This window comes from Ipomoea triloba, chromosome 4 (genome assembly GCF_003576645.1).
Source record: "Ipomoea triloba cultivar NCNSP0323 chromosome 4, ASM357664v1".
NCBI lineage: Eukaryota > Viridiplantae > Streptophyta > Magnoliopsida > Solanales > Convolvulaceae > Ipomoea > Ipomoea triloba.
In genome coordinates, this window is record NC_044919.1 from 369,391 (window position 1) to 396,349 (window position 26,959).

At 38.7% G+C, this 26,959-nt stretch overlaps 5 protein-coding genes and 1 non-coding gene across 12 annotated transcripts; 1 reads left to right on the forward strand and 5 right to left on the reverse strand.

Moving 5' to 3' along the window:
- Positions 1–1,923: 1,923 nt before the first annotated feature.
- LOC116014747 (UDP-D-xylose:L-fucose alpha-1,3-D-xylosyltransferase MGP4-like) lies at positions 1,924–4,814 on the reverse strand. Its single transcript, XM_031254694.1, has 4 exons — positions 4,133–4,814; positions 3,492–3,653; positions 2,893–3,108; positions 1,924–2,558 (listed from the first exon to the last, which is right to left on the reverse strand). Exons 1-4 carry the CDS (start codon positions 4,625–4,627, stop codon positions 2,346–2,348), a joined length of 1,086 nt encoding a protein of 361 aa, XP_031110554.1. The 5' UTR covers positions 4,628–4,814; the 3' UTR covers positions 1,924–2,345.
- Positions 4,815–5,143: 329 nt separating this feature from the next.
- Positions 5,144–7,344, reverse strand: LOC116016901 (protein ABIL1-like). Of its 2 annotated transcripts, XM_031257349.1 has the most exons (9): positions 6,964–7,344; positions 6,803–6,885; positions 6,462–6,712; positions 6,265–6,366; positions 6,042–6,117; positions 5,929–5,963; positions 5,740–5,843; positions 5,484–5,667; positions 5,144–5,386 (listed from the first exon to the last, which is right to left on the reverse strand). In XM_031257349.1, the coding sequence occupies exons 1-9, from the start codon at positions 7,048–7,050 to the stop codon at positions 5,379–5,381; spliced, it is 930 nt and encodes a 309-aa protein (XP_031113209.1). In that variant the 5' UTR covers positions 7,051–7,344; the 3' UTR covers positions 5,144–5,378. The 2 variants fall into 2 exon arrangements, with proteins under 2 accessions (XP_031113209.1, XP_031113210.1); XM_031257350.1 differs by lacking the exon at positions 5,144–5,386 and having other exon boundaries at positions 5,541–5,667; positions 5,745–5,843.
- A 137-nt stretch (positions 7,345–7,481) lies between these two features.
- LOC116016903 lies at positions 7,482–9,611 on the reverse strand. The gene is made up of 2 exons (XM_031257351.1): positions 8,951–9,611; positions 7,482–8,098 (listed from the first exon to the last, which is right to left on the reverse strand). Exons 1-2 carry the CDS (start codon positions 9,328–9,330, stop codon positions 7,666–7,668), a joined length of 813 nt encoding a protein of 270 aa, XP_031113211.1. The 5' UTR covers positions 9,331–9,611; the 3' UTR covers positions 7,482–7,665.
- A 168-nt stretch (positions 9,612–9,779) lies between these two features.
- TRNAL-CAA lies at positions 9,780–9,863 on the reverse strand. The gene has a single exon. It is a non-coding gene; the product is annotated as a tRNA-Leu (tRNA).
- Positions 9,864–10,719: 856 nt separating this feature from the next.
- On the forward strand, positions 10,720–15,941 carry LOC116015684 (golgin candidate 4-like). 4 transcript variants are annotated; one of them, XM_031255837.1, is made up of 15 exons: positions 10,720–11,142; positions 11,783–11,881; positions 12,039–12,131; positions 12,412–12,546; positions 12,693–12,831; positions 12,918–12,982; positions 13,088–13,258; positions 13,375–13,455; positions 13,592–13,735; positions 14,045–14,341; positions 14,528–14,593; positions 14,801–15,003; positions 15,170–15,224; positions 15,310–15,489; positions 15,613–15,941. In XM_031255837.1, exons 1-15 carry the CDS (start codon positions 10,906–10,908, stop codon positions 15,871–15,873), a joined length of 2,226 nt encoding a protein of 741 aa, XP_031111697.1. In that variant the 5' UTR covers positions 10,720–10,905; the 3' UTR covers positions 15,874–15,941. The 4 variants fall into 4 exon arrangements, with proteins under 4 accessions (XP_031111697.1, XP_031111699.1, XP_031111698.1 ...); XM_031255839.1 differs by having other exon boundaries at positions 15,623–15,904; XM_031255840.1 differs by lacking the exon at positions 10,720–11,142 and adding an exon at positions 11,185–11,238.
- A 50-nt stretch (positions 15,942–15,991) lies between these two features.
- Positions 15,992–23,140, reverse strand: LOC116015686 (reticulon-like protein B1). Of its 3 annotated transcripts, XM_031255842.1 has the most exons (6): positions 23,000–23,123; positions 18,209–18,359; positions 17,210–17,390; positions 16,990–17,131; positions 16,572–16,641; positions 15,992–16,476 (listed from the first exon to the last, which is right to left on the reverse strand). In XM_031255842.1, the coding sequence occupies exons 1-6, from the start codon at positions 23,063–23,065 to the stop codon at positions 16,307–16,309; spliced, it is 780 nt and encodes a 259-aa protein (XP_031111702.1). In that variant the 5' UTR covers positions 23,066–23,123; the 3' UTR covers positions 15,992–16,306. The 3 variants fall into 3 exon arrangements, with proteins under 3 accessions (XP_031111702.1, XP_031111703.1, XP_031111704.1); XM_031255843.1 differs by lacking the exons at positions 15,992–16,476; positions 16,572–16,641; positions 16,990–17,131; positions 17,210–17,390; positions 18,209–18,359 and adding exons at positions 18,369–18,850; positions 18,946–19,015; positions 21,630–21,771; positions 21,850–22,030 and having other exon boundaries at positions 22,849–23,140; XM_031255844.1 differs by lacking the exons at positions 15,992–16,476; positions 16,572–16,641; positions 16,990–17,131; ... (1 more) ...; positions 18,209–18,359; positions 23,000–23,123 and adding exons at positions 18,369–18,850; positions 18,946–19,015; positions 19,364–19,505; positions 19,584–19,764; positions 20,583–20,873.
- Positions 23,141–26,959: the final 3,819 nt, after the last annotated feature.

The window sequence follows — 26,959 nt, forward strand, 5'->3', positions numbered from 1 at the left end:
ATAACCGCTTGTGTTTATGTTGTTTAGTTTCGTTGGTTTTTCTAGTTTTAATGCTGCTATCAAGTTAAATATAAGCGCTTGTCTTGTGTTATTTGATAGTTAGGGGTAGTTAATACCGCTTGTGTTTGATTACCTATGACTAAGGAAAAACAGGAATGAATTCCACAATGAATGCTCAAATGCAAGTGAATTTGTCTTGTTGTCGATGAACAGTAATTAAGATCCGGTGGTGAATATTTTCTTAGACCAAGTGTTGAAAATTCACTTGATTTCGTTAGTAAACTTTGGCTTGATTATCATCTTTTCTGTTCTTATTTATTTATTTATTCATTTACTTATTTTGAATGTTAATTTCATACCGAACCCCCCTATTTAATTTGAACTCATAAATCAAACTAGTTACTCCTCGTGGGAACGATCCTTACTCTCACTACTACGTTTTTAAGGTTTAATTTGGGAGCCTACGACAGCTCGCCAGAAGTCCCAGTGTAGGCCTTGATGGCGGGCAACTTAAAATCCCTTGGGAGGGGCGCATCCATTATACTAGGAGAAAATGGAGCGGTCATCCTCACTTCAGGTTCTAGTAAATGTTCTCTTGCTTCTACCCTTCTCTCGAGCTCTTCTATCTGTTTTTGAAGTTTTTCCACCACTTCTTTCTGCATGTTTGGGGTTTGCGTAAGTGCCATGGGCTGACACGGAGTTGGCCCCCTAGACTCACCCGTTACTTCCATCTGGTGCTGATGCAACTGCTCACCTTGTTGTGGACCCTTGACCTTTTTGGTTTTCGGTTGTGCCCACAACTTTCGCTGGATAGTAGCCTTTTCACCCCACCGTCCCATGACGGGCATAGAAACAGTCGGCCGACGAGTTGCACCATGATACAAACGTTGGGGCAATTGAGCTTGAGATTGTACCTCCACCTCTGGAGGAGGCGGTAGCAGTGGTGAGGCCTGACCTCGCATCCCTGCTACTAGCAGGGCCATCGTCGCCGCCGCCTGTTGAATGACGTGCACCACTGCTTGGAGGTCCGTGGCTTGGATGGGAGCAGCGTTCACGAAGAACACCCGAGGGGTGACCCTTGTTCACCTGACGAGGAGTATGCGAGCTGCTGGATCCAGATTGTGCCATTGATCAGGATGAGATGAACTAAGTGGTTTGTGATTTTGTGAAGTTTGCCTGAGATCTGATCTCGGCTCTCAACGAGAGCACCAATGACGGTAATAATGTGTTACCGGATATTTTATTTGAGTATTTGAATATTTGAATACAGTGTTGAGCGTAGTGCTCAGTGTACAAGTGAGTTCAGTATCTATTGTCTAAGTTCAAGTGTCGTCCCTCACTATGTGGTTGTGAGTCTTTTTATTCCCTTAAGCTCAGTAACGGAGCATTGATGAGGAGTTGAACGTTGGACATCAATACCTGAGGTGTTGAATGCGAGGAGCTGAACGTTGGCCATCAATGCTGAGGAATTGGACCGTTGCGCATTGATGCTGAGGAGTGAAGTGTCTTGAGTAGTTTGAACGGCAACTGTCTTGGTCATCACAATGTTTCGGGTCTTGTCAATGGTTCCAGGTCGGGTACCCAATTATCCTGTCACATTTCCTTGGTTACTTTTTTTTTTTTAATTAGTTCACTTGAGCCCCTATCTGTAGAAGGCACGGTTGGTCCAATTAATGAATAAAGTATAAAATATTGGTCAAATTAAACTCTCGATCTCTCTTAAAGAACAAAGTACACAGCCACTCACATTTTTTTTTTAATCACAATGACTTAACGGTTAATCAGTTTTTAAACATTGTTGCACGTTAGTATGATGATAATAACTTACAATCATTTATTGATGTTATACCAATGACCACTGACATAAAATTTAATGAATTTTTCATATATTAAAAATAAACACTTATCATTATGGACCATAAATAATTTGCCAATAACTTATGACTATTCATTATCAATTCTCTTGATGCGTCTAAAAAAAATATTACATGGAACCCTTAAAAACAAATGCTTCTAAATAATAAAAATAAATAAATTATTTGAACCAGTTTGAAAACTACATTTTTGGATGGTAGAAATACACAATAAATCAAGGAGTAACAGGCGCTTGAGTGCTTCACAGCTTCTCTACATGTCAGAAAATTCCAGCTCAGGGCAAATCTGGGTGGGAGCTGTTGTTGCAACTACATATATTTATATATAATCATCTAGAATTCAAGAGTTTCCTAGCAACAAGTGAGCTGCAGCTGGAATTACAAATCTTTTACCACAAAATCGCGTTTTTGCTTGACGAGAAGAGATTACAATGTGAGGTTTCATGTCCAGATATGGAATGGCCATCGGGTCTAGTCTAATCTGCCAAGAGGGGACTCAGAAGCATGATCTTCCACCAACCACAGACCAAATTCACGGAAACGCTTTATCTTCTTCTCAAAACCAGTAATATAGTTATTGTGGATAATGACATTCATTCCCTTGGTCTCTTGCACCCATGTTTGGTTCTTGAAGTACAGACCACCCGTTGGGAACGCTACTTGAGGAAGCAGATACAAGTCGACCTGCAATGATTTCATACGTATTCAAATTCAACTCCACTTCCGTTCTTGATATTCAAACCGGAAAAGGAAAATACAATTTCATTTGCAAAAAGAGCAAAGTCTTAAATAGATCATTGTGTGTGTTCTTTATATGGGCATGGGATAGTACCAACAGGGAAAATACCACACTAAAGATATGCCTAAAATCACAATGACTAAAGACCACACTAGGCATTCAAACTTTTAAGGCACGACATAGGACCATTTGAACTAACTTTTTGACAACAATTCAAGATTACAGTGAAATAAACACAAATTTCAATTTGGGAAAACAGATCAATAGAAAAGCACACACCTGTCCAGCAGTTTTGTTTAGTGCCCAGTTAAAAGCAGGCTGATCATTAGCTTTCTTTGCCTTGGACCATGGTTGAGCCGATAGTTCTTCAATCCACGTCTTCATCACTAATTTTGCTCCATTTGTGGGTCGCATATAAATCATGCAGCTACATATGTAAGTTCGGCCTTTTTTCCCTGGAGGTGGCAAATCGTGAGAGTGATTCAGAGGTTTCACCTGGTAGTTCCAGAATAAAGGAAAAAAAAAAAGGGCCAAATTTTCATCACAAACAGTTGAAGTAGGAAAGGATTATAACAAAAAGCAGAACTGAAATTAATTATATCGACCTGTTTACAACAAGATAACCTCCCTTCCACCTCCACTGGTGAAATTCAAAGAGAAAATTTTTAAAAATATATTAAATCATATTCAAATTTTCAATTTAACTCTTCGTCATGCTATTTTGAACTGTTCATGTTAGACTGCAAAATCCTCTAGTTTTGATGTTAAAGTTTGCAATTCACTTTAAAATTCTGTAGACGACTACCAAGCAAAATAATATACATGCTGCAAAACAAGAAGTGCATAATGCAAAACTAGTGCAATTAAAGCAGACTTACTGCAGTCATGTCATCCATGAAGTACACATCATGCTCCCCTTTCAAGTAAGGAAATGGATCTGCTAACCATACCATATCCACATCATTATACATCACGTTATAACCAAGCTCCAAAATTTGCAGAAGATGGCGAGGCCTTCTGGAAGTAAAATTGAAGAAGCCCTGTAAAACCGAAATAATATCTTTACTTCCATGTAGAATCAATTAAGCTACAAAGAAGATAGATCATTTCAACACAAACATGCATTCAAAGGGACAGAGGACAACTAACAATTATGCCTCATCTATCATCATTTGAGTTCATTCCTAAAGGACAATAATACAGCTAAAGCTTTCAATCACTCATCACCAGTTATAGACAGTTATATGCTACTACCCTCCACTAGTTGACAGATCCTGCAACTGTAATCTAAACCTCATCCACATTCTTGGCAGAAAGCTTTACTGAAATCATACTTAGCAAAAGAACTAGATTTCAATCAATGAAAGATTTTGCAAATTGCAATACCTAAGTCAAATACTGCAAAGGAATAATAATAACTAAACAACCAAATAGAGCAACATAGACACCATAACCCAAAAATTACAGCTCCAGATTGCTTACAAATCCAAAAACAACATCAAAAATGCATTTTTCTTACCTGAGACCCAAACTTGTGAGCATTCTGAGACTCTACAACTGGAGGCACCAGAACAGCATGGCCAGGCCACCTCTCATTCACCTTATACAAAGTCCCATAGTCCTCAGCAATCACCAGCACCTTCTCGTGCTGCTTTTGCCTGGCAATGCTAATCAGCCAGTTGTTCAAGAAGGGCAAGTAAGGCTCACTCACAGCGCAGACTATCAGAGTCCCATTACGCGACACGTGGGCCGCCGCCTGCGCCAACGTGTACTCCCGCCACTTGGATTGCGAGATCTTCGAGCTGGAACCGATCTGGAAAAGCCCGATACTAGGGATTTGAGCCCATGGGAAGAGAACTCCGACGATCACGAGAATAGTGAGGAGAAGAACTAAGGAGGTCCGGTTGAACAGAAACGATGTATGTTTCTGGTAATCTTGCGAAGATCTAAGGGATAATCCGTATTGATTTCTGAGGGAGTTCTGAATTGCCCTCTGGTGTAAAAATGAGGACATTATGCTTGTTTGTTACTTAGCTTCAATTCCCAGTGAATATATGTGTATGTATATATGTATGTATATGCATTTATTTATTGAGAGAAAAGATCTCAATTTGACTAACTCAGATCTGTGCAGAGACACAGAAAGAGTGTGTGGGGAATGGAGGGAATTTCTGTGAATCGCTAGAGTAATGGTGATTGCTGGATGAAGATGACGACGATCTGGATCTGCTCTACAGCTTTTTGGGCCGCTTTCAACACAGGCCCAATATCTTACGAATGTCGGCTAGTTCACGTGCATTTTTTTTCCAAACAATAATTTTAAAAAACATTCAATGAACTTATAAAAGCTGTTAGTTGATAGCTGACAGTTTATTGGGTTAGTAGGTATCATTTCATTAGTTAATAATATTGACTGTAGAAAAATTTGGTAAATTAGCTGATAGATAATTATATGCAATACGATACGAATACCATTACATATAAATATGATGAATATAACATGATATTGTGGATGTATGCACTAATACCATTATACAAAACTAGTAATATTATTAATTTATTAATTACATGATATGTAACCTTCAATATTACTTTGTAAATACAGTATATTCACTTTGCCTAAATTATATGTATACATCACACTTGAGTAGAAAGCTAGGCAAATCTGTTTGCACAGTTGTTTTTTTTTCAGTTGTTGGTTTTAAGCTAGCAATTAGCATCATATATTGCTACTTGGCATATATACAGTTTTTTTCTGCATCTTCTTACTTTTCTGCAAACAAAGGAAAGAATGACATGAAGTGAGACAAAAACAGGCTATAGATTGATGAATTAGTGTCTGTTCGACCAAGTCAAGAGATTGAGGAAACCTTGTTGCATTCTGGGATTTCGAGGATTATCTTCCTTCACTCTGGTTTTCAGTTTTCTTGTCTTCTGCTTAACAAAGAATGCTGAAATAGCACTCTTGCTGCGAATGGGAGCTCGCGTTGTCTTTCGCTGTGTGATACCAGGTATTCGACATGGGGTCATAGGTTTATAGCCCCCTAAGGCATCCTGCAAATGAAAATTGAATGATGTGTTATGTCTCAACTAAAAGTTTTAAGACTTATATGGTTTTAACATTACCCGACGTGTAATTCCAAGGGTTCGCATTGCTACACTTGATGCGGGACCTGCACGCAGTGCCAGAGGACGGGCTGGGGATTTTGCCTTGATGCTCTTGTCAGCATCTGCAGACAACATGTTTCTTGAGATAAAACCTTATGATCTGCTAAAAATGTAGAATTTTCATATACAAAAATGCACTGAACACACCGGATGTTCTTCCAGAACTCTTTCCAGTCTCATCACTGCAAACCCATCAACATTTTTATCACTAAAAGACTCCAGAAAAGCATAATCCTATTTCACTTAACAGCGCGACTAACCTCACTGAAGCCTTCTTCAGTTTCGGTTTGGCTCCCGATGATAGATGCCATGAAAGCGTTTTGGCAGCAGGTGCCCCTACGACGTACAATGTAAACAAAGTCACATCACCCACCACATATCAAAGGCTACACAATTGTTGGGCGAAGGCCAGAGAGTCAAGTCTAGCATCCTGTCGCCCAGTGTGGTACAACTATCATATCCCATGGCAAAGAAATAACATACCTGAAACAAAAAGGTGCTGTCTTGTTTGAATATGTGGCCGAGGGCTCCTCTGAATAAGCGAGCTAGTTTGGACATTCTTGTTGACAGGACATATCCCCGGAGCTAGCATATAAGCAGCAGAGAAATAATATAATTACCAGAAAGGATACATTCATACATCAAAAATAACTTCTGATCTCGAGTACTTGTGCCCATACCAGGTAAAGTATAATGTTTGTGAAGCCTGGGAATGGTTGCTAGCAGTTGCTGTTGTCTGAGACCTTCATGGTCAGTATATGTTTGGCATGTAAGAACTCTCTGATCCAAACATGAAACCTTCAACTCCATCGTTGAAACATCTAAGCTTTGCTGTTCAAGGATGTCTGTCAATTTGTAAGAAACAGTGCCTAGGTGATCCACTGCATTCACAAGAGCTCGCACAGCGTAATCTTTTAGGTTGTCTATGACCCTATAACATAAACGAGACAAAAACCCAGATTAAGAATGACATTTTATCAACGTTCAATCCTATCAAAGATTGGTTCTTTGGCCTTATTACATCTGTTGCTGCTTGCAGCATTGATATGATTTCTCGCAATATTCTGCAGCAGAGTAAAGCTGCAGCCTCAAGTTCTTGAGTTCCTAAAACAGGCACTAATACAACGTTAGTCCAAAATCAAATACCATTAAAAAAAATTTAAAAAAAATACAAATTCAAACCTGTAAGGCCTTGATGAAACTTTTGTTTTGCTCCGTTTCGTTGTGCATCGTCGCAGGACTCTCTGGCTCAGTTTGCTCCAGCGCCATTTCTCCAAAAAAGCAAGAATTCTGGCAAAAGGACAATTGGACAAATAGCAAAGATTCTGAAGTATGATCATCGTTCTGGTTGGATTAGGTACCAAGTAAGGTATAAGCGGTGGTACGTGGTCGGAGAAATTTAATGATAAAATAGGGACAGGAAATGGTGTCACTGAAGAAGCAATCCCAGATTCCCAGTGATTCTTGTTGGAGTCAAGAGCAAGTGAAAGCGACAACAAATGTTATATGCACAAATTATTTTTCTTAACCTATCATTCGAAGCGGTTGGTAAACAAATGTACATGCTCCAAGTTCTTGGCCGGGGCCAAGAACTCGAGAGGAGAGTCAAACTCTGCGGGTATGATCCGGGGATTATCTATTTTTGGATATCAATAAGTCAAGTTAAGCCAATCAACATAATTTTCGCAAAGGGTCTAAAATCCAACCAAGAAAACAAACATGGCATTACAAGTTTAGAGATTTGAAGTAGCAATATGCAAAGAAAGCTATACTATACAAAATTTTACAGATGCCTGAGTGGATTTAGACTCAAGCTGACAGCAAAAGAGTAACAGGGATTTCTCCAAAGGTATTTACAGTAGAAAGACAGATTACAGCAAACAATTATGTGCTGTTGGAGACAGTTTTGTCTGTGATAAAACTTGGGGAACACGTGGAGGACTCAAAGGAAGTCGGCTTTGGCATCGAAGGGCAGCTAATGTATTGAATCATTTCTTCTATCGCGACCACAGAAAACTTTGGAGGTGCATTCAGAGCAATATTATGGACCTTGTGCTCGTAAATCTTCCCGGTCTTATCAAGTTTGTATTCTGAAGTGCCATCAAATCGACCCCGGCTCTCCCAAGGCACACGAGGGATGCCATGAACAGTCCAACGGACCATTATCATGCTATCCACTGGCTGCCACACACTAACAATATCTATCCACAATGCCCTGAAGAACATCCTGCCATGGAACCGTAATGCCCAGAAGATTGATTTATAGTTCTCAATGCCCACAAAAGTGTTCATTGGATCTTTGAAGACAATATCATCCCTGCAGAGTGTAAAATGAAACCATCAAGAATTGCATACGTTACATACATACATACAACTGACACGACGAGCAACCACAACAAACTGAAGTCTCACAGGAATTGCAAGTAAAAAGAAAAGAGAAATAACAAACACAAGATGCATCAAATCCTTCCATCTTAATCCATATCATTGCTGATCATAACTGGAACATCTCACATCACCATTCTTGAATGCTAAGGACTAAAGAAACGACTTTGTGCTCCTTAACACAACACAAAACTAGCTCATACATTTTATATCCCCGAATTCCCATATGACTTATGACGCATCCCTCACAACATCACAAGGTCAAGGTATGTAACATATAGCCATCTAGGTACCAACTAAGAAGGAGTACGAAGCAAGAAACTAGATCAATAAGCTAAAAGGTAAAAACTGAACCCATTTTCTGGACTTGAGAAAGCACACTAACACGGATATAGAACAAACCATCTTGATCAGTTTTATTCTTTAAAAAAGTTCTTACTTTTTACTACCCTTTTGTGTAAACCTGCTTTGTGACCCTAACTGAAAAAATGATTATTTTTCCCTAACTGAAAAAATATTATTTTTTACTACCCGTTTCTGCACTGGGTGAACCTGCTTTGTGACCCTAACTGAAAAAATTCTTATTTTTTACACTGGGTAAACCTGTTTTGTGATCTAACTGAAAAATTTCTTATTTTCCGATGCAATACTGAGAAAAGATTCATTCTTTCCAGTTTTGTTTTACTGCAAAAAGATTCCAACTTTCCAATTATGTAACTACCATAGCATTAAGTTAACCACAATAATAATGAAATCATATACTGTATAAGTTCAAAACCCGAACCTGTATATATCAAAGCTTAGCTCCCGGTAGAACAATGCCGGAAAGTCCTCTCGGATAGTTCGAATAGCGTAGCCCATGTTGAGATAGTAATCCTGCTTCTGCTCTTCCTCTTTGCTGGGCTTTATCGAAGGAAATGCCGTGGCAGGCTCCGCCATAGCTGCTGAGAAACTGTCGCACAGCCCCAAATTAAACCCTAAACTCAGATCTCGAGCAGCCTCCTCCATATCCTTAACACTCGAAGAAATCTTAGCCCCGACAATTTCCTTCCCGTTGTTAGTAATTGCGACTTTGTGAAAATTTCTGAGTTTTGAAAAGATCCCCGCGGGACGGCGGCCGGCGGAGAACAAGGAGACGTCCGACGACGGTAACAGAACGGCCATTTGGTGCCGTCAGGCGTCAGATTTCGAATTTTCCGGCGATCAGGAGTGTGAGAAACCGGTGGGTAACATTCCGGAGCTTTGTGCGATCGAAGATGAAGACATTTGAGAGCGTAAACTCGAGGAACGAGGACTGAGGTTGTTGCTTGGTTGGTAAGGAAACGAAAATTCAACAATCTTATCGGAAAAGATGCGGAGGGAGGGAAATGAATGGCCGGTTGGATAAGATTTTGTTCACGAAACTATCATTATAGATTGATTAACGTGGAAATCTCTGTTTTGACAATTTGACAGATGAAAGTGAAATTCTTGTACTACAAATGGTTCGGATAATAGCAAATATATGAAATGGTAAGCCAACTAGTTCCTTGGGCCTTGATAGGATAAGGTTGCATGCATCTGTTGGGCCTTGGGCCTGTAAAATTCAAACTTGTTCCAAAAAATGTTATTATTGTCAGAAGTGGGATTTGAACCCACGCCTTCTCACGAAGACCAGAACTTGAGTCTGGCGCCTTAGACCACTCGGCCATCCTGACAAGTGACCTTTGTTTCCTAAACTTCTTTATATCTTCATGTCTGCATATTGTGTTCAAATCCTCCAGAACTGAACTTGTCTCAAAATGAGATCTTTAATGTATGTCACCACTGAACTGGGGGTGATAATCAGGGCGAATGACGACTGATCACTGATGAAAATGGAAATTCGGAGGGTTTGGAGAGTTTAACTAATGGTGATAGAGTCATATGATGGGGTTTTGAAGTTTATGGAGAGTAATATGTTTTATTTGAAACAAATAAAATATATTTATTTTATTGTCAATGCATTTACTCAATAGTATAAAATAAATTAGCGAGCGTTGAGATCTAGAGTTATTGTTTAGAGATGGTTATGTATGTTAATTTGATTTTTTTTTTTTTTAGAATAACTTGATCTTATTTATACTTGATTCATGTGTGAGATCATATGTTATCGAAAATAGACGAGTAATCAACGCATACAACAAGTCAATCACACAATTAAAACAACCTATTAACCCTCATGGCTCATAGTGAACTACATTGACAACCTGACAGGCATAAGTTAACATGTCCAAGTCAATCTAATGCAAGTGATCATCTTAAACGGACATTTTCATTACACATAATCAATTATAAATGCTAAAATACTAACTGCATTCTTAAAAATATTCTTTAAACACACTATTTGAATTGTTGAATCGGTTAAATATCTTATAACCCATCAATGTCTCAGGTAAAAATAATGGATTTTCACCAAACATTTTAAAAAATAAAATCCCATTTTGGGCCACTCGTACCATTTTCTATTTTAAGAAGATTACCTATGGCACTGAAACTTTTCCAGTAATTATATTGGCTATATTATATCGAGTCTGTAACGGAAACCAAATTGGATGCTAATCAAATCTCCCTCGTCTTTGGACTTCGGCGAATGATTATCATCCCTGTCTGTCATCTTCCAGATTCTCGCACCAATTTTTCTTCGTATCTCTCAAATGCATAGTTTTTTTTCAAAGCCGTCCTGTAAGAAAAACTGATTGTGCTGAGGTGAGCGGGACGATGCGGGGTTCCATTGCGAATTTGAAGGAGAATCTGAATAGAATGGCTCTTGAAATTCACGACGACGATGAAAATGATGCCGCACTTTCACTGTATAGAAATTCAGGTGACAGAGCCCAAAATTCATCAGTAACGCCCGCCGATCGTAGGATTTCTCGAAATTTCTCCCCTTCCAAGTCGCTCACGCATCGCCATTCTCCCATCGCCAATGGCTTCGATTCTGCATACGAGAACGAGGTACTAGAAGTTAGTTGGAGCATTGGAGAGTCACGGTTCACGTGTTTTTACTTATTGGATTGTTGTCATGGACGTTGTTGATGTCTTTTTTAGAAGGTGGACCTAATTACCTAAAGCATTCAGCTTATTCCATGATTCTTAACACAGTTCCAAAACCTGTAGAATCAAATTGTAAAAACAATGCTATATTTTCTAATCAGACTTCAGATACTAAGCTCTTACTATTAGTTAATGCATTTGGCTGGTGAAAGTTGCTTCTTGTAGCATGAATTCTCTCTGTTCTTCAGATACTGGTCTTTATGTGCTTTAGTCTGAATGTCTGATGTTTTAATGCTCCAGTTACAGTGAAATATGGGGACCCTAGCTCACATCTTTTCATATTAGTTACTTTGTGCTTTTGAAGGCAAATATGAATGCTTGATACTGCTTACAGTTTCTCTTTATTTGCTTTGCTTTTGGGATGGGGAAAGGTGTCAAAACATAATGCTTAACAAGAAATATTTATTTGCAATTTGAAATTTTATAGTTTAACTTGGAAATGGTGTAATTTTAATGGCAGAGGACTTTTCTTACTATCTTTTCTCCTTGCATTTGTGCTTATTTGCCAATTAGCTAAGCATTCTTTCACTCTCTATTGTAGATATTAAAAAACAAAGCAGACGTCAAAAGACTCCAACAGTCTGAGGCTGAAGTTAAGGAATTGTCAGTTGTCTATGATGCATTGTTAAAGGAGAAAGAGGTAATCGTCTCTCCGAACTTCATGTGAGAATGCACTTGAAGGGTTTCATTTTCTAAAGGCAAATATTTTCTTCCTTCTCTTTTGACATTAATATCTTTTTCTTTATCGTCAAAAGTAATTTACTGCATTTTAAAACTTGGAGGTCTACACTTTACAGGATGAGATGTCAAGGTTGAATGAAGAAACTATATCATTGATACCAAATTTAGAAACAAGTTTTGTGTTGAATGCATCAAGAAACGTTCTCAATGTATGCTTTTAGTTATTTTATTCTTCTCATTTTCTTTAATTAATTTGCTTTGTATGTACTTTGTTTAAATATTTCAATTTGGTTATCTAGCCATTATCTATAACAACTATAGCGGCTTGCTATCACTTATCACCACCCTTCTGTCTTGATAATTTGTGAATGCTGGGCTGTTGTAGTGTTCTATAATATGGATTTGCTAGCCTGATATGCTATTTGAATTTTGAAGTTATTTCCAAATACTTTTTTAGGAAAGTTGCTGATGGTACATGCATTTGTACAGGGGAATAGTTGTCAATCTTCTGGTCAACAACATAAACCTATAGTGAAAAGTTACTCCATAGGAAGCCCTGCGAACATTCTGGATTCTCCCGGCCATGATGTGTTCAACAATGGAACTCTTTGGTGCAGTGATAATGTAATAGCTACTTCCTATTCCTTAGTGCAGAATGAAGCAATGTGGTTTTTATTGTTTTCTATTCCTTATTACACAAATGTTTATGCTCAAGGAGTATGTCACTTATCCTATTATAGTGAATTTGACAAGATACATTAATGATCTAGGAGCTAGTGGACTTTATGGAAGGGAAAAATAGATCACTGGTTTCTACACAAACAGTTTATGAGTTGCGATTAAAACAATTAAGGATGGAGCTTGATAAAAAATGCAGAAAGATGGCAATTATTGTAAACAAATTACAAGGTATTTCCATACTGATTAACATTACTCCTGACATTTCATTGGTGTTTCTAGATACTATTTAACTTGGGTGATACTTTCATTCTTAGAGGAGCAGAAGCTGAATGCTTCTTTTGAACAGGAGCTGAACTCTTTAAAAGTTGGCAATGATAATGTAAGTTCTGACACGGTGCTTCGCATGATTGATGAATGTTGCTACTTTCTGACTTAGATTTTTTTTAACTTCTCCACGCTTTCTTTCACTATGTTCCTGTTTCAGATGACTTTAGAGTTGAAAAGAATTCATGATGAGCTGAATCAGAAAACATCAGAAATCCAGCAGTTGCAAATGGAGCTTCACACAAGAGATAATGAAGAAACAAATGAACTGATGGCAACAAATTTGAGAAGAGTAATAGTGACACTGCAGAATGAAAACAGCACTCTTAAGGTTAATGAAAACATAATTTTATTTTTACTTTTTTTTGTGCTTTGGTGTTCATAAGTACTCTAAAATTGGTAAAATGCTTTATCACCAGCCTTTTCTACATCCTCTCTTTGTTGCAGACTGAGAAAGAAAAGTTGGAGGCTGCCTTGATAGCATCCCAACTTTCACCTGGCCAGACAAGTCTACCTGGTGGTAATGAGGTTGGTTGCTCAAGCTTTAGATATAACCATTAATGACACAGAATCCCCACCCCCCAAACACAATATTCTTTAACAATTTTATTATTGTCTAATGAAGCCTTCTTCAATCCAACTATGTAAATTTGCTTCTATCTAGACACAGTCACCACCAGTATTTCCCAAACAAGAAGAAATGGAGAAATTATTGCAAAAACTTGAAATTGATTTGAATGAAATGCGCAAAGAGAGGGACAAAGCACTGCAAGAACTTAATCGTCTTAAGCAGCACCTGCTAGAGAAGGTCATTTCTCCCTCTTCTTCTTTGTTTGCTGGGGTGGGGGTTTTCAATTACATGTTATAAATTAACTTATCACCAGGCTTGTGTAGTAGCTGTGGCATATATTTTATTTACAAGCATTTTGATATCTTACCAAAAAATCTGATTAGACATTTACATGCCTGAAATTTTAGTACATCTTTCGTGATTATAAGCCAACACTTCTCTCCTTGTATAAGTATCACTTTTTATCTCCATAAATCTGGTTTTCTTAGTGATTTTAATTACTCCAAAGAGAAATGAAGATAGTTTTTATTACTTTCATGTTTCCAGGAATCTGAAGAATCAGAGAAAATGGATGAGGATGGCAAGCTTATTGAACAACTACAACAAAATAATGAACACCTAAGAGCTCAAGTATTGCACTTAGAGACAGCACTTAAGCAGTCAGCTACAAGTCAAGAAGAAGTTAAGAGTTCTATTGATAATGAATTGAAGAAGGCAAAGGAAACAATTGATGAGCTGAATGGAAAACTGGCAAGTCGTTTGAGTGTTATAGAAGCTAAGAACATTGAAATCCTTAACCTGCAAACTGCATTAGGCCAGTACTATGCAGAACTTGAAGCTAAGGTATATATTATTTTTATTTATTCCTCTTTAGGTGATCAACTTGAGTTTTGTGACATAGAGGAGGAGCTGGCCAAGAGTGATAGGGGTTTAAGAGTGTAAGAATTTGTTATGATATATGCATTCAAACATCCTTAAATTCTCAAAAATGATTGGGGTTTTACAGCATTGTTGCTTTTCTGTACTCAGGAACGTCTTGGAGAAAAATTGACTACAGCGAAGGAAGAATTGACTAGACTTTCCGGGCTTTTGAAGGTCCGTCCATACCATATCCCATTTGCTTCATTTTATTGCTTGTATTCATTTTTCTATAGAAAAGAATTGTGTACACCCTTTCTGTATGGTGATTTTCTAAAACCAGCTATGGACTACAGAACTTGTGCTTCTTGGAATTTGTGGTTAATTTGGGTTCTACTTTTCTGATACTTTGATCATGAGATTTCCAATGTCATTTTTTTACAGGATTCTCATCAACAGTCAGAAACATTGAAAAGGGAGAAGGTTGAAGTATTGGCTAAGCTTTCAGATGCGGAGAGGAAATTATCTGAAAGGAAGAGCAGACTGAATAAGCTTGAGCAAGACAATGAAAAACTAAGCCGTGCTCTTGAGCAGAGCATGACCAGATTGAATAGGATGTCATTGGATTCAGACAATTATGTTGACAGGTTAGTTCTTTGAACTTCCTTAACGTTATTGCCTCTCTGACATGGATGGTGTCACTAAATCTTCAATTAATTACAGTTGTGTTCAGTTAGTAATTATACAACTACTTTTTGCTAGTTTCTCCAACATTGTTTTTCAATTTCAGCATCTCCGTTTTACTCAATGCAGGCGAATTGTGATCAAGTTATTGGTGACTTACTTCCAGCGAAACCACAGCAAAGAGGTATGGGCATTTAAACGAGTATCAGTGTTCCCATTATCTGTTTGCGGAATATGCCATAGCCAATGCATGTGCTACATTGTCTTAGGTTCTGGATCTTTTGGCCCGCATGCTTGGATTTTCTGATGAAGAGAAGCAAAGAATAGGGATTGCTCAACAAGGATCAGGTAAAGGCGTTATTCGGGGTGTCTTGGGTCTCCCTGGCAGATTAGTAGGAGGCATCTTTGGCGGAGGCTCAATCACTTCTAATATGAATCCCAATAATCAGGTGCATACACGTCTGATTTTCATTTTTCAAGATGCAACATATCTTTAAACTGATAGTGTGATGACACATTAATATTTTATATATTATATGCTCAACAAGCACCCTATGACTTTCTCTATCCAGTCATTTGTAGATCTGTGGGTTGATTTTCTTCTTAAAGAGACTGAAGAAAGAGAGAGAAGGGAGGCTGCTGAAGAATACAAGGGAGATGAACAAGGTGAGGATGTTTCTGCTGCCATGGAACATAGACCAAATGCTTCTGCTACATCCTTATCATCTTCATTACAAATAGATCCTCCGGAACACTCGGATTCAGAGTTCTCAACTGTACCTCTCACCTCTCCTGCCACAAATATTCCATTTTCTAGACTGCCAAGAGAATGACCAAAAATTTTATGTTTTCTTTTCTCTTTTTGGATCGACATAGTAATATGCAAGTCTATTTTGTTCTACTTTCTTTCTGAATGAGAACCATGGGAAAGTTTTGTTCAGAAAAGATGACTTAAAGGCAAACGAACACAACTCTGAACTCTGAAGTGTTAAGACAGCAGCATCAAGTAGCAGATATTCAGAGTGAACAAAGCATTTACAACAGAATGACGAAGAAGATTATATGTATGTTGGCAAAACACCTACTTTTAATAAGCACTGAAACGGCACTAGTACAAACGCTAAAGCTAATTCTGCAATCTTCCAATTCCATCCATATCAAGAACTCAAAAACAAGTCATGGAATCATACACAAATACATTAAAACTCCAACACAGTTTTCAAAGCCCACAGCCATTGTTGCGATGTCATCTGCATACCTCTCTGCTCACGCCCTCTTCTTGTCCTTCAATGGCCCTCGAGGAATTTTACTCAAAACTTTTGCATCAAACACTGCATATTGCTTCTTTATCTCAATCATTGCTTTCTCGGCAATTGGATCAATTTTGTCTTCATACTTCTCGTAAATGACTGGAACAGTATGCAGTAGTACAAATGCTGTTTCATTGAAAGGGAAGTAATTACTAATTACTATATGGTCAATAATATATGCCATAAATTCGAGATAATTTAGCATAATTGATTGCACTTACTTATGTAGAACAACGTCAAAAAATTGCACCAACTGCCAACAATTGAGAGGACCCATAGACCAGCAATTACCTAAAGAAAATGTGAGATAGAAGGTTATTAACAATTGAAGAAATGAAAATAATAATTCAACAAGTTATCCACTGAATGAAAAAACTAGCACAACAGTCAGAAATTCCACATCAGAATCTATTCAAGCATTATCAGCAAAGTGCTGTTTGAAATTCTTAAATATGCATTTTAAAATTTTGAAAATGGCTCTCTTTTATATTCTGAATCAGTGTTCATTGATATCCTAAATGTTGTTGCTAAATGAAGAGATAAAAACATTTTACTTTTGTACCACCCTGCAGCAGGGAGGAAAGAAAGCCCAAGCAGGCACAAAACAGCAATTTAGGTATCAGGATTACAGAGACTTACAGCAAGAAACATCTTGAGATCTCTTCCAGATGCAATTTCTCGCAACAAAGCCAAACCGCGGTTAATTTCAATTCTCAAGGCAGCAGCAACCTGAAGGAAGGGATCCTCTGGAATGTGAACTTCTGGGATGCGGGGAGAAGACCTGTCAAAATAATCATCTACATATTTAGTAGAGTGAAGTCCACCTAATTTTGAATCATGTAAAGAAGTAGAGGCCCACTTATTGATGAAGGATGATGCATTGGACAACAAGAACGAGATTGCAAGAGCAATTATCAAAACATGGCAGACTAGTGTTAGTAGGTGGTAATCGAGCAATTCAAACAGAACCCAGACAGCAGTAGCTCCACCAAGCACTCCAGCAGATATCTTCTTGTTCCTCCACAAAAACACATCAGCAGCTGCACCAATTAGGCAGGAAAACCAGCTCAGAATTTGAATGAATAGCAAACAATTCAATCATATCTGTATGCCATTTCCAAAAATCAAACTTCCAACAGTTAGCATTCAATAATACATCCATTAGGAAACCAAAAACAGAAAATAAATCAGTCTCAAAAACTTCAATGCCATTCTTACCTGAGCAAAGGGAATAGATAATTTTTTTAGCAATCAGAGCATGGTTTTCTTTTCTCATCAGTCATCAACAGTTAGACAACTATACAATCACATTTGCAAATCTACCTATCTCTTGAATTCAGATACTGTAGAGCTCTGAGCTTTGCTCAACTTCAAGGCAGGTGGTACACAAAAAAAAAAACTAAAATATTCCATAAAGCAGCAAAGTAACAAGCAGAGCTCAAGAAAGTAATCACGACAAATAGAACTGCACAGGCAGCACATTAAAAAAATAAAAAATTAAAACTACAAGCCACTACTCAAGCAATATAAAATAGATACAGATCTAGCTACATACTTTAAGAATCTTAAAACCCTAAACCACTCGATCTCATCTTATACCACCATACCGAGATTAGCTTTCAAAAACACCTACTGAAGTACTGAGCACTGAAAATATAACAACATATAGATATAATATTCAAATTATTCGTAGCAGAAAAGACGGATCAGACGATTGTTAAAACCTCTAAATCCCTAATAAAAGTTATCAACTAGTAACAAATTCATAAAATTCAAAATTAAAAATTATGCAAAACAGAGTGTATATTTACGCATATAAACAGTGAGTGTCGGTGTCGTTATAAACTAATAAACATACGTTTGCCTCCACCGAAAACCTTGTGCACAGGCCGTTCTCGGCCGAAAATCCGCCAAATCTTAGCCTTAACGGACGACGGCGACACATCAGCCTTCGGATGCTCTTTCTCAGATTCAGAATCAGAGGAAGACGAGCTGTCGGCCCGGTGAATCTTCTCNTAAAGGCAAACGAACACAACTCTGAACTCTGAAGTGTTAAGACAGCAGCATCAAGTAGCAGATATTCAGAGTGAACAAAGCATTTACAACAGAATGACGAAGAAGATTATATGTATGTTGGCAAAACACCTACTTTTAATAAGCACTGAAACGGCACTAGTACAAACGCTAAAGCTAATTCTGCAATCTTCCAATTCCATCCATATCAAGAACTCAAAAACAAGTCATGGAATCATACACAAATACATTAAAACTCCAACACAGTTTTCAAAGCCCACAGCCATTGTTGCGATGTCATCTGCATACCTCTCTGCTCACGCCCTCTTCTTGTCCTTCAATGGCCCTCGAGGAATTTTACTCAAAACTTTTGCATCAAACACTGCATATTGCTTCTTTATCTCAATCATTGCTTTCTCGGCAATTGGATCAATTTTGTCTTCATACTTCTCGTAAATGACTGGAACAGTATGCAGTAGTACAAATGCTGTTTCATTGAAAGGGAAGTAATTACTAATTACTATATGGTCAATAATATATGCCATAAATTCGAGATAATTTAGCATAATTGATTGCACTTACTTATGTAGAACAACGTCAAAAAATTGCACCAACTGCCAACAATTGAGAGGACCCATAGACCAGCAATTACCTAAAGAAAATGTGAGATAGAAGGTTATTAACAATTGAAGAAATGAAAATAATAATTCAACAAGTTATCCACTGAATGAAAAAACTAGCACAACAGTCAGAAATTCCACATCAGAATCTATTCAAGCATTATCAGCAAAGTGCTGTTTGAAATTCTTAAATATGCATTTTAAAATTTTGAAAATGGCTCTCTTTTATATTCTGAATCAGTGTTCATTGATATCCTAAATGTTGTTGCTAAATGAAGAGATAAAAACATTTTACTTTTGTACCACCCTGCAGCAGGGAGGAAAGAAAGCCCAAGCAGGCACAAAACAGCAATTTAGGTATCAGGATTACAGAGACTTACAGCAAGAAACATCTTGAGATCTCTTCCAGATGCAATTTCTCGCAACAAAGCCAAACCGCGGTTAATTTCAATTCTCAAGGCAGCAGCAACCTGAAGGAAGGGATCCTCTGGAATGTGAACTTCTGGGATGCGGGGAGAAGACCTGTCAAAATAATCATCTACATATTTAGTAGAGTGAAGTCCACCTAATTTTGAATCATGTAAAGAAGTAGAGGCCCACTTATTGATGAAGGATGATGCATTGGACAACAAGAACGAGATTGCAAGAGCAATTATCAAAACATGGCAGACTAGTGTTAGTAGGTGGTAATCGAGCAATTCAAACAGAACCCAGACAGCAGTAGCTCCACCAAGCACTCCAGCAGATATCTTCTTGTTCCTCCACAAAAACACATCAGCAGCTGCACCAATTAGGCAGGAAAACCAGCTCAGAATTTGAATGAATAGCAAACAATTCAATCATATCTGTATGCCATTTCCAAAAATCAAACTTCCAACAGTTAGCATTCAATAATACATCCATTAGGAAACCAAAAACAGAAAATAAATCAGTCTCAAAAACTTCAATGCCATTCTTACCTGAGCAAAGGGAATAGATAATTTTTTTAGCAATCAGAGCATGGTTTTCTTTTCTCATCAGTCATCAACAGTTAGACAACTATACAATCACATTTGCAAATCTACCTATCTCTTGAATTCAGATACTGTAGAGCTCTGAGCTTTGCTCAACTTCAAGGCAGGTGGTACACAAAAAAAAAAACTAAAATATTCCATAAAGCAGCAAAGTAACAAGCAGAGCTCAAGAAAGTAATCACGACAAATAGAACTGCACAGGCAGCACATTAAAAAAATAAAAAATTAAAACTACAAGCCACTACTCAAGCAATATAAAATAGATACAGATCTAGCTACATACTTTAAGAATCTTAAAACCCTAAACCACTCGATCTCATCTTATACCACCATACCGAGATTAGCTTTCAAAAACACCTACTGAAGTACTGAGCACTGAAAATATAACAACATATAGATATAATATTCAAATTATTCGTAGCAGAAAAGACGGATCAGACGATTGTTAAAACCTCTAAATCCCTAATAAAAGTTATCAACTAGTAACAAATTCATAAAATTCAAAATTAAAAATTATGCAAAACAGAGTGTATATTTACGCATATAAACAGTGAGTGTCGGTGTCGTTATAAACTAATAAACATACGTTTGCCTCCACCGAAAACCTTGTGCACAGGCCGTTCTCGGCCGAAAATCCGCCAAATCTTAGCCTTAACGGACGACGGCGACACATCAGCCTTCGGATGCTCTTTCTCAGATTCAGAATCAGAGGAAGACGAGCTGTCGGCCCGGTGAATCTTCTCAGCTATCTTCTCCATCAAGGATTCTTCGTGATGATCCGTATGTTCCGCGTGCTCCGCCATTTCCGATCCGATTTGCAAAAAAAAGCACCCGAAATTCGATTGAGAAACTGGAAGCAACGGAGAGAGTGTAAATTGATCTCCCAAATACAATCTCGCTTTGTATATATATTGTGGGATGAATCGGACGATTCAAACCTGCGGGTTCGGGTCACACCGCTTTTCTTAAATTCATACGTGTCAATAGGTTGTACATTTCCTATATTAAAAATTATAAATAAAATAAAATTATAGTACAAAATTTTTGAAGTTTCTTAGTGAAGGAGTTAACGTTGCCTTGAGTACGTCTTGCAGGCACTTCTTTCTATATAGGAGTGCAGCCAGGTGTCATACCACAAAATCTTAATTTTTTTTTTTTTGAAGGGGGAAACCCATAAGGACGGTGGCATCTATTCACCATTGTACATATAGCGCCACGATGGGCAGCCCATTCTATCGAGATCCAGTTGATTTAAAATCACTAGGGGCGGTTGGGGTAGCACATGGAAGCCTTTAGGAAAAAATTTAAATGACCTAGCGACTGTATCTGCTACTGTGTTTAGCTCCCGTGGTACTGCAATGATCGACCAAGCTTCCATTGATTGTAATTCCCTTCTGCAGGCTTTTACGAGGTTGCATACTACGTTGTTTGCCGTCAGATCATTCCTCATNTTTTAAAATTTTGAAAATGGCTCTCTTTTATATTCTGAATCAGTGTTCATTGATATCCTAAATGTTGTTGCTAAATGAAGAGATAAAAACATTTTACTTTTGTACCACCCTGCAGCAGGGAGGAAAGAAAGCCCAAGCAGGCACAAAACAGCAATTTAGGTATCAGGATTACAGAGACTTACAGCAAGAAACATCTTGAGATCTCTTCCAGATGCAATTTCTCGCAACAAAGCCAAACCGCGGTTAATTTCAATTCTCAAGGCAGCAGCAACCTGAAGGAAGGGATCCTCTGGAATGTGAACTTCTGGGATGCGGGGAGAAGACCTGTCAAAATAATCATCTACATATTTAGTAGAGTGAAGTCCACCTAATTTTGAATCATGTAAAGAAGTAGAGGCCCACTTATTGATGAAGGATGATGCATTGGACAACAAGAACGAGATTGCAAGAGCAATTATCAAAACATGGCAGACTAGTGTTAGTAGGTGGTAATCGAGCAATTCAAACAGAACCCAGACAGCAGTAGCTCCACCAAGCACTCCAGCAGATATCTTCTTGTTCCTCCACAAAAACACATCAGCAGCTGCACCAATTAGGCAGGAAAACCAGCTCAGAATTTGAATGAATAGCAAACAATTCAATCATATCTGTATGCCATTTCCAAAAATCAAACTTCCAACAGTTAGCATTCAATAATACATCCATTAGGAAACCAAAAACAGAAAATAAATCAGTCTCAAAAACTTCAATGCCATTCTTACCTGAGCAAAGGGAATAGATAATTTTTTTAGCAATCAGAGCATGGTTTTCTTTTCTCATCAGTCATCAACAGTTAGACAACTATACAATCACATTTGCAAATCTACCTATCTCTTGAATTCAGATACTGTAGAGCTCTGAGCTTTGCTCAACTTCAAGGCAGGTGGTACACAAAAAAAAAAACTAAAATATTCCATAAAGCAGCAAAGTAACAAGCAGAGCTCAAGAAAGTAATCACGACAAATAGAACTGCACAGGCAGCACATTAAAAAAATAAAAAATTAAAACTACAAGCCACTACTCAAGCAATATAAAATAGATACAGATCTAGCTACATACTTTAAGAATCTTAAAACCCTAAACCACTCGATCTCATCTTATACCACCATACCGAGATTAGCTTTCAAAAACACCTACTGAAGTACTGAGCACTGAAAATATAACAACATATAGATATAATATTCAAATTATTCGTAGCAGAAAAGACGGATCAGACGATTGTTAAAACCTCTAAATCCCTAATAAAAGTTATCAACTAGTAACAAATTCATAAAATTCAAAATTAAAAATTATGCAAAACAGAGTGTATATTTACGCATATAAACAGTGAGTGTCGGTGTCGTTATAAACTAATAAACATACGTTTGCCTCCACCGAAAACCTTGTGCACAGGCCGTTCTCGGCCGAAAATCCGCCAAATCTTAGCCTTAACGGACGACGGCGACACATCAGCCTTCGGATGCTCTTTCTCAGATTCAGAATCAGAGGAAGACGAGCTGTCGGCCCGGTGAATCTTCTCAGCTATCTTCTCCATCAAGGATTCTTCGTGATGATCCGTATGTTCCGCGTGCTCCGCCATTTCCGATCCGATTTGCAAAAAAAAGCACCCGAAATTCGATTGAGAAACTGGAAGCAACGGAGAGAGTGTAAATTGATCTCCCAAATACAATCTCGCTTTGTATATATATTGTGGGATGAATCGGACGATTCAAACCTGCGGGTTCGGGTCACACCGCTTTTCTTAAATTCATACGTGTCAATAGGTTGTACATTTCCTATATTAAAAATTATAAATAAAATAAAATTATAGTACAAAATTTTTGAAGTTTCTTAGTGAAGGAGTTAACGTTGCCTTGAGTACGTCTTGCAGGCACTTCTTTCTATATAGGAGTGCAGCCAGGTGTCATACCACAAAATCTTAATTTTTTTTTTTTTGAAGGGGGAAACCCATAAGGACGGTGGCATCTATTCACCATTGTACATATAGCGCCACGATGGGCAGCCCATTCTATCGAGATCCAGTTGATTTAAAATCACTAGGGGCGGTTGGGGTAGCACATGGAAGCCTTTAGGAAAAAATTTAAATGACCTAGCGACTGTATCTGCTACTGTGTTTAGCTCCCGTGGTACTGCAATGATCGACCAAGCTTCCATTGATTGTAATTCCCTTCTGCAGGCTTTTACGAGGTTGCATACTACGTTGTTTGCCGTCAGATCATTCCTCATCGCCCGGATGATGTCTGTTGAATCACCTTCTAGGATTATCCTTTTGTAGCCCAAGTGGTTTGCTAGCTGAATACTTCTTAACAGACCCCATGCTTCGGCTTGAATGGGTTGGCAGACTCCTATATTGCTGACAAATCCGCCTACCCAGTTGCCTGCTGAATCTCTAGCTATTCCCCCACAGCCACCCACATTAGATGGTTGTAGCACCGAGCCATCAAAATTAATTTTGACTGTCCCTTGTTCTGGCTTTTCCCAGCTTCTGATCTCCCAGCCTGCTTGTTGGGAGCAATGGCTGTGGCTTTTGGCGAAAGCTGATTCCACTTGCTCAAGCTGTGAAGTAATCCAGAATACTTTGGAGTTCAAGGAGTAGAGGGAGTCTGTAAATATCGCCTCGTTCCTCCATTTCCATATCCACCATAAGGTGATCGCGAACAAAGTGTTGTCTCCATTGGGATTGTTGCCATTGTTCTTTTGCGCTATGCCAGAATCCAGCCAGCTGCGAAAAGAGAGGTTCCCAATACTTTGGTGGAACTTTGGGATCATCCTTTTCCAAACTTCATCAGCCATCGGGCATTTTCGCACAGCATGATCAATGTTCTCTGATATTCCATTGCATGTCCAGCAATCTTCAGAAACTGCCATCCTTCTTCTTGTTCTTACATCATTTGTCAATAGTTTCTCGTGACGAGCTAGCCAAATAAATGTTTTGATGCGATTTGGAATCTTTAATTTCCATATTGCATTCCATTTTGAAGCTTCCAGCGGTGCAGAACCTTCCGTAGAAATTGCATACGCCGATCTTACTGAGAAGTTCCCAGTTGGCTCGCCTTCCCAACCGGAAATGTCTTCATTTTCATGGTCATCATAAATCAGAATGGCAGCCAGTTCATCCAATGTTGACTCTGGGAGGAATTGATGCAGCAGATTCCAGTCCCAATTGCAGTTGTCTGACCAGTAGTCGTTCACTGTCTTAAGTATCTCTGTGTTTGGAATTGGTCTGAATGCGAGGTTGTAGAGAGGGCCGGACCCCATCCACTTATCAAGCCAGAACGAAGTCCCTTTACCATTCCTTACTAGTTTTTTCATCCCTTTCTGTAGGATCGGAACAGCCTGTAAAATGCCCCTCCACACGTTTGACATTTTCGATTTAGGTCTCCAAGTGGCACAATCCAAAGAAGAGACGTTGTACTTAGATTTCAAAACTTTCGACCATAAGTTGTCCTCATTCTGAACAAGGCGCCATGCAAGCTTAGCTAAAAATGCTTCATTCATCGCCTCCAGCTTTCGGAACCCGAGACCCCCACATTCTTTCTTCGTAGAGATTGTGTCCCAACTCACTAGGTGGCACTTCCTTTGATTCGATGTGCTTCCCCATAAAAAATTCCGAATCAGTTTCTCTAAAGATGCAATCACTCCTTTGGGAAGAAGAGTAGATTGCATCATATAGTAGGGTATAGTCGAGAGGGCAGATTGTGCTAGAACTTGCCTGCCAGCCAAGGATAAGGATCTCGATTTCCAGCCTGAGAGCTTGTTCTGAACTCTTTCGATGAGGCTTGTAAAAGATGTCTTTTTGAGCCTCCCATGTATTGAAGGGACCCCTAAGTATCTGCCCATATCTTCTATTCTGGGGATCCCTGTGAGATCTGTAATACTCTGTTGTAGGTTCTCTGGAGTGTTTTTCGAGAAGAACAGAGAGGATTTGAGCGTGTTCACGCTCTGGCCGGATTGTGCACAAAAGGTTCTTAGGCAATGCGTCATTTCTTCAGCTTGTTCAATTGTTGCTTCTCCAAACAGCACCATATCGCCTGCAAAGAAAATGTGAGAGAGGTTAGGCCCTGATCTAGATAGTTTAATACTTTTCCATCTGCCATTATTAACTGAGTTTTCAATTATATGACTTAGTCTTTCAATGCATAGAACAAAAAGAAGGGGTGAGATGGGGTCTCCCTGTCTGATTCCTTTCTTCGGGTGGAACCAATTTGATTTTTTCCATTCCAGTTTATAGCCAATCTGGAGGTAGAGACACAATTCATTATATTCCTTCTCCAAGTTTCATTGAGGCCAATGTCAGTAAGTGAATCTTCAATGAAGCTCCAGTCTAGTCTGTCATAGGCCTTTTCTAGATCCACTTTCATGATAAACCAACCTTTCTTTGCTCGCCTTGTTTTCATAGAGTGCAAAACTTCCTGGAAAATAATGATGTTATCGCAGATCTGCCTCCCGGGCACAAAGCTCGTTTGGTGGGTTCCGACAAGTTTCTTAGCTACCTCTTTCAGTCGTGTGGCCATTACTTTTGTCAAGAGCTTGTAGGTGACATTGCAAAGGCCAATTGGCCTAAGTTGTTTTACTGAATCGGGGCAGGTTACCTTTGGGACTAGAGTTATGATTGTGTCGTTGACGCCTTGTGGTAGAACACCTGTTTCAAAGAACTCTGAAGCAAATTTGATTAAATTTTCACCTACCACCCCCCAGGCTTTCTGGAAGAAGCCTGCTGTGAAACCGTCTGGGCCCCAGGCTTTCTGGAAGAAGCCTGCTGTGAAACCGTCTGGGCCAGGTGATTTGTGTGGATTCATATCGAAGAGGGCCTGTTTGATCTCCTCTGGTGACATTGGGCAGTTGACTTGCTGCCAATCGCTATCTTCTAATGGAGGGTAATTACCATGGAGTAGTGTCTGCTTGTCCACGGGGTGGGTTTCCGAGAATAAATTCACGAAGTAATCCCGAACGTGGTCCATTAATTGCAGTTCGTTAGTGATGCTTTGCCCATCTTCTGTCTGTAGTACCCTTATTCTGGAATTCTTATTTTTAACTGTGGTAGCTAAATGATAGTATCTCGTGTTGCAATCCCCGGATTTGATCCACTCCTCCCTAGATCTTTGAAACCAGATAAGTTCTTCCTGATGTAAGGTGTCGTCGAGCTGCTTCCTTAGCTTTCTGTCCAATTTAATTAGGTCTTGTCTAACAACAAGAGCTAAACTTTTCTGGATTCCATTCAGCCTGGCCAGCAGTTGATTCTTCCTGTGGAACACATTCCCGAAGACCTCCTTATTCCATGAAATCAGTTTGGTTGATACAGAAGTCAGATTAGCCTCTAGCTCTTTTGTAGGATCCCAAGCTTGACTAATGCAAGCCTCTAGCTCTTTTGTAGGATCCCAAGCTTGACTAATGCATCCAACAAAGTCTTTATGGGTAGTCCACACAAAGTTAAATCTGAACTTTTTTGTTTCTATGGGTTGAGCGGGTGGGG